The following is a 10395-nucleotide window of genomic DNA, read 5'->3' as shown; positions in this document are numbered from 1 at the left end:
TCCCTCTCTCACCTAGTTTGTAACCCCCTACTGCAAGCACTTCGGTGCAAGGAATACAAGATCGATCTCTCAGACTGGACGTAGGGCATCGATTGCCTAAACCAGTATAAACCTTGTGTCTCTTTGCATCACCATCCGGGATTAGGGGCACGCAGTTCACATTTACTGGTTGGTTGAGGACCCCCGGTCCGAAACACCGACAACCATTTCATCAAAAAATTCGCCAGCTAAACACTACCTTTGTTGAGGATTGTGACATATAGACGAATCTGAAAGTGCTCTCGGAGTGTGTTAATGGAGTGGTGACCGTGGGGTCACGACAGGCGTCAGAGCAGAGCGCCACACGCAGGCAGCAGAGCAGGTTGTGTGTGTGTGTGAAATGTGAGGCTGCGTTTAGTTCAAGAAAATTGGAAATTTGGTTACCGTAGCATTTTCATTTTTATTTAGCAATTAGTGTTTAATCATGGACTAATTAAGCTCAAAACGTCCGTCTCGCGATTTTCAACCAAACTGTGCAATTAATTTTTTTTTCTGTCTATATTTAATGCTCCATGCACGTATCACAAGATTCGATGTGATAGCTCCTGTAATATTTTTTAAGAAACTTTTTGGGAACTAAACACAGTCCGAGAATCCTGCTGCCTGCTACTAGTAGGCTGCTACGGAGACGGAAGAGATCAACGGCAAAGAAAGAAAAAATGGAGCATCGGCAGCGGCTGATGACCTCTCTATCGAGCTATCCATCCAATTCTGCTGCAGCCGTGTGCCCGTGTGCAATGCAGTGGCCGGGCGCGCATGCTCGGCCTTAGGAACGACGCTGCCTCGTGCCGCGGTGCCACTACTGCCACCGCTTTTGTCAGGTCAGGGCAGTCAAAGCCCATCCAGGTGCCACGCAATGACTTGGCCAGGGTGCCAGGCACTGATCTCAACCCTAGGTTGCCTGCCTGGCCCAGACAACCTTTTGCAACAAACTCTGAACCAAACAGCCCCATACACCGTACGTACTAGCAACTGAAGCAACACATCCTCAGGCGAGTTTAGTTCCAAGGCCCAGTTTAGTTGCCGAAAATTTTGACAAAACGATACTGTAGCATTTTCGTTGTTATTTGGTAATTAGTGTCCAATCATAGTCTAATTAGGCTTAAAAGATTCGTCTCGTGGATTTCGTCTAAACTGTGTAATTAGTTTTATTTTTTATTTATATTTAATACTTCATGCATGCGTCCAAAGATTCGATGTGACGGGAAATCTTGAAAAATTTGACGTTTTGAAGGGGAACTAAACAGGCCCTTGCATGGAGTACTAAATGTAGACGAAAAAAAAACTAATTACACAGTTAGCTGAGAAATCATGAGACGAATCTTTTAAGCCTAAATAATTCATAATTAGACAATTTTTGCCAAATAAAAACGAAAATGCTACAGTAGCCAAAAGCCAAAAATTTTCGGAACTAAACGGGGCCTCAGTCCGATCTCCCTTGGCTCCGCGCCTGCTCTAGGTTCTGAAACTAGACATTTGAACCTAGAGGTTCAAACCAAATTTGACATTTCACCGTTCGTTTTTTCTTGAAAAATTAAAACTTGGAAAATCCAACCTTTTCAAACTATTGGATGTCTAGGTGTTTTGAAATTATGAAGCCTGAGATTGAGAATTTGCAAATCAACACTTAAAAAGTACATGATTTTTAAATTGAAACTTGATTTGAAATTATATGCCTCATTTTCTTTTTTTTCAGTCTACCAAAGAGCTAACTTCTGAAGTTGAAAGTGGATTTTGATGGCCTCGTTCGCTTCGCTGAAAAAACAAACCAAAACACTGTTCCGGTTGATTTGTTGTGAGAGAAAAAATTTTGTTCCGACTGAAAAAACAAGCTGAAAAGTACGAATTATAAGAGAAACGAACATGGCCGATATGTTGAAATGAGTTTAAGACTTCTGTAATGTATAACAAAATTATTAAAATTCCAGGCTATATATTCTAGACTAGAATTCATGGAACCGGACTTGGACACTAACAACATTTTACAAATCCTGCCACGAATAACCAATTAACAAGCGTAACCTGAAGTTGTTGCGGTGGCCTACTACAAAAGATGATCCGTAAGAGTTCCGGGAAGGACGTGACACATTATATGTTATCCTCCTGTTTTGGCAATTATATATGTGGGAAGGACTGCTAGGGTGTTCAACCACATGCTGACAGCATTAGGCGAGAAACTTGTTTGGTAGCCTTTGTAGATCCTGGATGAGCGAGACAAAGCTAAGTGCATGGATCCGATAAATAGAAAATAAGAGTGTTTGGTGGGCTATACAGCCTCGTGCAGTAAATGTTTGGTTGCATGCATGTATATAGATGTAGTGATCCTACAGAACAAAACAACTTTAGCCGGTTTATGTATCAGCCGAACAGAGCCATCGTCTCGCGCGAATGCGAGCTTGTATCGTTCAATGTCTTCCTTTATCAAAAAAAGGCCACTAGCATGGTTGTAGTGACGATTGCTTCCACCATACTAGAATGGGGCATATTTTTACATCCATCCATCTAGACAGCCAAATGCTCTTCTCCGTGGGATTATACACACCACCAATGTGAATGATCCTTATGCAGACAAACAAACAGATTTCAAAAGAGCACTGCTGCACGAAGAAGGGGGTAGTTGTATATGAGTTTGTGAGTGCGCACGCAGGATCTTTTCATGTCTTATCCACGCTTGTGACTGAAATGCTAGATGGCTAGATTGCATGAATGGGCATCCAGATTGGATACGTTCTCCTCTCACCCGTTTTTTAGTACAATTGTGGGTAAGGCTTTTGCGTGTTCTAAAGAAAAAAATTGTAGCTAGTTGCTGTATACTATTTTTATACATGTATTCAGACTTAGACGTTAGGTGGTAGATTAACTCAGATTGGCTGTTGGGATGTTCTTTGATCGAAACAGTTATTATTGTTGATGTAACCAACGTCTCAAACATATATTTTTTTTTTACCAAGTTTTTGTAGAATAACACATCCTGGAAATAGTCTAGTCAAAGGCTGCAATGCAATTAAGCCTCTCCCCCTCGTTGGACAAGTCCCTCTTCAACTACTAAATTAACTAACATACTGACCTATATACACGTATATAACCAATTATTATAAGCTGACTCTAATTCCACTTCCACATATTCAAATGTCCCCTGAAAATTGAAGCAGCTCTGAGTACGCTACTTTGTAGTTTGTACCCTTTTTTATTTTCTTCTCAAACAAAATGGTCCTTGGTCTGACCAAGGCACCAATTACCTGCTCCTACATTTTACATTTATATGAACACAAGCAAGTACCACTGCCACCCTCTCTCTCTCCATAATCAGAACCAGTTTGGAGACGCTGTCACTGATAACTCTGTAGGGCAGATCAAATCAGGTACCAGCAGCTTCGAGTACATCTGAAGCTCGTGGTGCAAGATCCAATAAGAGTCGAGCAGCAGTCCAGTCCTAGGTTGGCAGTTGGCACAGTGCTCTGGCTCTGCTGATCCGATCCCTCCCTCTCTACCCATCTCTGTACCCTGCACGCATCTTCTGTCCTAAGCAACCCCATTTTTGTAGCGCCATGGCAGCTCTCTCCACAGTCCAGCCAGCGATCGTGCTAATGGAATGGCCATCACTGCCCCCAACTAACTAACCACCTTTTCAGTGCACTCCCTCCACTGGCCACTGCGGCACTGCCAGCATGCATGCAGAGCTTCCATCCAGCCATCACCTACAAATCCCTGTCGCTGTCCTCGTCCTCGCCATCGCCGTCGCTCGTCGTCGCCCACGTAGCAGCTAGCGAAGTGTGTCGGTATACAACTGGCTGTCGGCCACGGCCAGCTACAACTGTGAGCGAAGGAGGGTAGGTGTTTAGGACATGGACACTATCGAGGAGTGCAGCGATGGAAGCCGCCACCTGCTGGGCCTCGGCAACAGGATCCTCGTCGGCGTGCCGGACAACTCCCGGGGCTGCTCGGAGCTGCTGTCGTGGGCGATCGGCGCCGTCGCCAAGGCCAGCGACTCCGTCGTCGCCGTGCACGTCCTCGGTAAGTTCAATCGATCAACCAATTCATGTTTCTGCTCATCGATCAGGTGTTCATGATGCCTGGCTGTGTCCTGTTCCTGCCCTGCAGGAGGGAGGGGGAGGAAGAGGAGGCTGCAGAAGGCCAACGCCTTCATCATCTACATGCTCGGCGAATTCGTCGAAGCTTGTGAGGCCAAGCAGGTGAAATTGAATTTTTATCAGGCTTTGCAGATTTCTTGTTCCTATGTTTGATGAACTCAGTTCAGGTGATGTCAGACTTTAGTTCTAAGTACTGGAGTATCTTTCTCTGTTTTGGAGTGTATTCTATTTGTTTGGGTGCGGTTCCCTTTTCCCTCATCTGTGAATGTGATCACAACACAGTGCAGCGGGAGCTTGGAAGCCAAGTTTCGGCATAATTGCTAGTTGGTGCTCCTTTCTGTCAGGTTCTGTCACGCCTTTTTAGCTGCTGGCCCAGTTAGGTGAAGTAGGGCTTTTAGATCATGATATGATAGGGCCATGCTCTGAGTGACTGAGTCTGTGCTATTTTGCTGTCATATTCTCTCGACTAGCACTACTTACTTTCACTGGTTGGTAGTCTAGTAGCAGTATTGGGAAGAACAATGTACTGTGGTTAGGGGTGACAATCATGTTAATAATAAACATTAGATTTTGAGACAGACCTGTAACTATTTTTGTTACCTTTTTTAGATTAATTTGGAGGCTAAGGTGATATGCAGCTCTAACATTGGTAGAGCCCTCACCCAAGAAGCTGCATTGACTGATGGAAACATCCTTATTGTTGGGAGATCAAGAAATGGATACCATAGGTAATCTCAACAGGCTGATTCAACTTTAATGTCCAAAATAAAATATTGAACTCAGTTGCTCCTGAATTTTTTTTATGTAATATCAATAGCCAGTGAGTATCGCAAAGTGATCACTTTTTCAAAAAAAAAAATAAGTGAGTCTGCTATTAATTTTCAGTTAGAAGCCTAGAAAGTATTGATCTTACTCTTACACCTATTACCATAACAGGAGCCATTTTGAGATTGCAAACTACTGCTTCATGCATGCTCCAAAAAACTGCTCGGTGATTGCTGTGGGAAGGGGAGGCCTACCACAAAGTAGTACTCGCCTGAGACCTCGGTCATTTGATGGTAAGATCACACATATGGTCAGAGTGCATTTTTCTCAGATGTGTGATAAACCTGCTTTCTGAAACCAATTCCGAAACTGAAAGCAGCAGACAGCACCATCTCCTCAAGCTCAACATGGAGCAGAAGATTCCCACCCCTTCAGAAGCTACTGAGATCAAACTCGACACGGAAGCTGGCTCAATCTTCTAATGAAGGCGCCGAGGACAAGAGCTCGCCGAGAGCAGTTCTGGATGGGCCAGAGGCAGAGGGAGGCGAGAACCAAGTCACTGAAGAATGCTACAGCACGTCTAGCCATGAGGCGAGCCGGCGTGGACACAATGGCCTGTGGAGACGGTTGTCAGACATGAAGCTCTGGCTCCCATCCCTGAGGAACATCGGCGATGATAGCGCCAGGGGCAGCGATGTCGGTTCCACCTATGCAGAAGATCACAAGCCTGCCTGGAGGTGTTTCAGCTTTCAGGAGATTTCAGTGGCCACTAACGACTTCCATCCAGGTGACTCTGTTCAAATACTAGTTCATTAAGTTTTCAGAAGTTCAGCTATTCTTATATATTAGTTGTGAAAAAAGCTTACCAGAGGAGATTTGATGTCATAAGAAATGAAACATCAAGATCAGAATGCAAGATTGTTATCTTTAATTTTTCTGTGGTTTGCTTGTAGATAACATGGCTGGAAGAGGAGGCTATGCAGAAGTATACAAGGGCACCCTGTCTGATGGCCAACATATAGCTGTGAAGAGGCTAGCAAAAGGCACGCCCAGTGAGCAGAAGGAGAAAGAGTTCCTGGCAGAGCTAGGGATTCAGGGGCATGTATGCCATCCAAACACATCCTACCTTCTTGGATGCTGCGTTGAGAATGGGTTGTACCTGATATTCGATTTCTGCGCAAACGGCACGCTAGCATCGGCACTGCATGGTACCGAATTTCATTCAGTAGTACAGTATATACCATCATTTTTTCAGAGATAAGGAGAATTCTCGAGTAATTATGTGACAATAGAGATCCAATTTTACAGGGAAGAGTGGGAAAACTCTTGAGTGGCCTCTGAGGTACAAGATTGCGGTGGGTGTAGCGAGGGGCTTGCAATATCTGCATATGTTCTGCAGGCATCGGATCATCCATCGAGATATCAAGGCATCCAATGTACTTCTTGGCAATGACTTCGAACCTCAGGTAAATTGTTTTCTGACCAAATAGATAGTTGTATTGCTTCGATGCATAGACTATGACAAAAGATGGTTGTGGTGTCTATAACAGATTTCAGACTTCGGTTTGGCAAAGTGGCTCCCAAAGCAGTGGACTCACCATTCTGTCATACCCATAGAAGGCACATTTGGGTAAGAACAGTGTGCTCATTTTGAAACCATAGTAATGTAATGTAAGAACATTGCATTTCGACTCAAATTTTCAAAAATCACTTTGAGAACGCAGGTACTTGGCACCAGAATACTTCATGCATGGCATCGTCGATGAAAAGACCGACATATTCGCTTTTGGCGTTCTGCTGCTAGAGATTGTCACTGGAAGGAGACCTATTGACTGCTCCAAGCAAAGCCTTCTGCAATGGGTGAGGACAAGAGAAAGAAATGACACCAACATGATGTTTACCAGGCAACAATTCGCACATATGACTTACTCTTGTTGTCTAGGCAAAGCCACTGCTGGAAGCTGGGCAAGTGACTGAACTTGCAGACCCAAACCTCGGAGATGACTATGACAAAGATCAACTGAATAGGATGGTCGCAGTCGCATCCCGCTGCATCATGCGACCGGCGATGTGGCGGCCTTCAATGGCCGAGGTACTAACCAATTTTATTACTAGCTACCTGAGCTGATCTGATTGTAGTATTGTCAAATGTTTGCTGATAACAGTATGCCACTGTCCCCTACTGCTCATGTTGTTTTTCAGGTTCTGCATTTCCTGTCTACTACTGATGAGTGTCTGAAGGAGCCCGAGAAATGGAACATTCCCGAGGACGAGGTGGACGACATGGATGATTGTACATTGTTTTCTGAATCTTGTTCACCGTAATTGTAGCCTCCTTTTTTCCATTTCTTTCTGTATGTGCTGTTGGCATGCCTTTCTTGTCATGGTGATGGAGCTATGTTTTCTGGTTTGTAGTCTTAGATGACTGGTATTTAATCATGTAATATATGACGGAGATTTTTGGGATGTATTCAGTGCCGGTTCGGCTTTATCAGTTGAATTAGAGTATGGATGAGGATGAGCATAAGAGATTGCATTCCCTAATGGGCGTGCGGAGTGCCTGTAATTGTGAAGCCAGTTTTGACCATACATCTCAACGTTATTATGTATTGCTGACTAATCGATCTTTACTAAAGATAATGAAAAAATTGAGTTATTATCTTGCGCTCCCTGACGAAGTGCCTTGAACTGCACAAAGCCATTACTAAACCAAGCAGGCTTATTATTTACAAACCTTTTCTGGTAGGATTATGAATTTATGATTAGGAAACTAAGAACTTTGTATATTCATGAGTCAACACCAGAATCACAACGATTTTGAATAAAAATCCAAGCCGCCTATATACGGTAAACTCAGCCTAAGACACTGGATGGAAATATGTGACCAAGCCCTTCAGCAGAAAAATATATTTGCTGCCCTCCTTCAAAAATACAACATCGGGGTTTTTTTTTTAGGAAAACAGGAGGGGTTGCCCCCTAAACACAAAAACAATACAGCCGATCAGCAAACAAAGAAAGCTAATAAGATTACACAAAGGGATATTTATTTAGCTTCATGACACAATGATCATGGCCAATTTATCTTCTTATGCGCTGGATTTCTGATGACTGGGCCTAAGCCTGCCCAGCCCAGTACCAACTTATGGCATCCACGAAAGGAAAAAGTCAATTTTATCTTCCTAAACTATCGTGCTAATCTAAATTTCCTCCTTATATTAAACTTCAAAATCAGACACCGCACCCCTTTTTAACTCTTAAAACCGTTAAAATTACCTCTCTGCCATGGTTAGTGGTCTTAAAGGCGGTTTTGTCTTTTTTTTTTTTAAAAGAATCTGATAAATACTTAATAAGGTTTTTGAACCACATAAAATGCTTCTAAGCTTCTAAAAATTTCAAGAAAAATTGTAGAGGTAGATTTGGAAACAAAAAATCCAAATAAAATATTTAAAGCTTGTGAAAATATATCTAGAACCTTCTAAAATTAGATTGGGATCTTAGGAAATGGGAAAATATCTAGAAAAAAACTAGAAACACCCCCCCCCCCCCCACCCACCCACACACACACCACCAAAACATTGTAATCGATGTAAAAAATATGAGATTCAACAAGTATGGATGCACTGCATTCACGCTGGTTGGATCTTACATTTTATTGAAAAGTTTTCAAAATGTGTTTAAGCATCAATTGGAATGTTTTGGGATTACTACATTCTGGATTTTTTCTGTTTTTCTTGATCTAAATCTATTTTTTGGAATGTTGTAGAGATATTATCATGAGATCTAAATATTTGATTTGGATTTGTTGTATCTCAATCTATCTCTAGGAATTTTCTCAAAAAATTTAGAAGTGTAGAGAAATTTTATGTGGTTCAAAAACCTTATTTAGTATTTACCATTTTTTTAGCTAAAAAAGGACAAAGCCACCTCAAACTAGGGCAGGGAGGTAATTTGAACGATTTTGAGAGTTTAGAGGGTGTGATCTCTAACTTTAAAGTTTGAGGAGAAAATTCATACTATGACGATAGTTTAAGAAGATAAAATGGACTTTTCCCTCCGCAAAGACAACAATAGTATAACAGTTAAAGAAACAAAAAATGAATTGAAGCCTAATAGGCAAACCCCAGCGGTTAATCATGTCCCCCAAGTCCAGTTTTCAATTGTTGTCGTTCGATTTTCTTTGTCTCAGCCTCTTATGAAATGTCAATCACTCAATCAGTCACTCTGATTATATGCATTTGTTGTGCTATTGCTCATTGTTTGCAATAAATTATAAATTTCGGATCGATATATCGATGTGTTTCAGATCGGGTAGTTTTGTTTCCAAAGTTCCATAATATATATTGGCCCCTAGTCGTTGTCGACAATGTTCGATATCTGAGGAAACAAAAAGTAGGAAACTAATGTTTCAGAAAAAAAAAGTAGGAAACTGACAAAAAAAAATAGACCACTTGGTATCGTTTTCATCCCTACCTGCAGTTGCAGCCTTGCTCTTCACAAAAAAGAAAGATAAAAGTGCAGCCATGCGGGTATATAAACACATTGATACCTAATAAGACAGAATAAAGATGGAGGGAGAATATTCCCAACACTAGTTCCTCGTATGGAAAACATCCCACAAACCCAAAACAGACATCCTTTTACCATGACGGACATCCTCATCTAAAAACAACTAAACAATGGACTAGTGATCATGTCACACTTCAAAACCAAGTAGAAGAATTGGAGCCATGAATCATGCAAAGCATATATCTTCATAACAAATCACATAGGATTTATTATCTTAGCACAGATGACAGAACTGCGAAAACTACATGTGAACAACTACACAACCTTTTTCAGACAGCTACATGATATGCTATCTTAAAAAGTTGCATTGATCACCTATTTCAATAGTGGAAAGTGGCTTTTACATACCACAGCAAATCCACGTTTATATCAGCCAAAAAAGCAGCGATTGTATGAGCTTTCCACTACCACAATCCTGAATTCACATGGAACAACATCTGTCCCAGACTCACAGGATAGGAAACCTAACCACGAAAATACCACACAATGCAAGCTAGCTGTCTTAGGCCCTGTTTGGTTGAGCTGTGGCTGTAGGAAAAAGCTGCTGTAGATTGTGAGCTGTGGAAAAGCTGCTGTGGGCTATGAGCTGTAGAAAAGCTGAAAGCTGTTTGGTTAAACAAGTATAAAATATACATTTTATCTTTATCTCTCTTGAAACAACTATGGAAGAGCTTTTTATTCCACTAATTTCGAAAAGCAGAAAGCCAAAAGCCAAAAGCAGGGTCAAACCAGCTTTCAAAAATGAACTACGGAAAAACAGCTGCTTCCGAAAAAGCACCCTCCAAAAGCAGCCCCTTTGGTTGGGCTTTTGACTTTTGGGGCCAAAAGCCAAAGCCAAAAGCCCAACCAAACAGGGCCTTAGAGATGCCATTAGTAACTGCTAGTACTAACCGATATGATTGGCCAGTATAAAATCTGCATCATCACTTCAAAA

The 10395-nt window shown here is 42.0% G+C and overlaps 1 protein-coding gene across 2 annotated transcripts; it reads left to right on the top strand.

The window, feature by feature from the left end:
• The first annotated feature begins 3485 nt into the window (after nucleotides 1-3485).
• On the top strand, nucleotides 3486-7439 carry LOC136471786 (probable receptor-like serine/threonine-protein kinase At5g57670). Of its 2 annotated transcripts, none has more exons than XM_066469538.1 (11): nucleotides 3486-4053; nucleotides 4141-4232; nucleotides 4740-4858; nucleotides 5067-5188; nucleotides 5278-5682; nucleotides 5849-6103; nucleotides 6204-6361; nucleotides 6446-6525; nucleotides 6620-6755; nucleotides 6838-6987; nucleotides 7098-7439. In XM_066469538.1, the coding sequence occupies exons 1-11, from the start codon at nucleotides 3885-3887 to the stop codon at nucleotides 7218-7220; spliced, it is 1809 nt and encodes a 602-aa protein (XP_066325635.1). In that variant the 5' UTR covers nucleotides 3486-3884; the 3' UTR covers nucleotides 7221-7439. The 2 variants fall into 2 exon arrangements, with proteins under 2 accessions (XP_066325635.1, XP_066325634.1); XM_066469537.1 differs by having other exon boundaries at nucleotides 3487-4053; nucleotides 5275-5682.
• Nucleotides 7440-10395: the final 2956 nt, after the last annotated feature.

This window comes from Miscanthus floridulus, chromosome 8 (assembly GCF_019320115.1).
Source record: "Miscanthus floridulus cultivar M001 chromosome 8, ASM1932011v1, whole genome shotgun sequence".
Taxonomy (NCBI): Eukaryota; Viridiplantae; Streptophyta; class Magnoliopsida; order Poales; family Poaceae; genus Miscanthus; species Miscanthus floridulus.
Note: the sequence above shows the minus strand (reverse complement) of the source record. Positions and strands in the feature narration are given on the sequence as shown.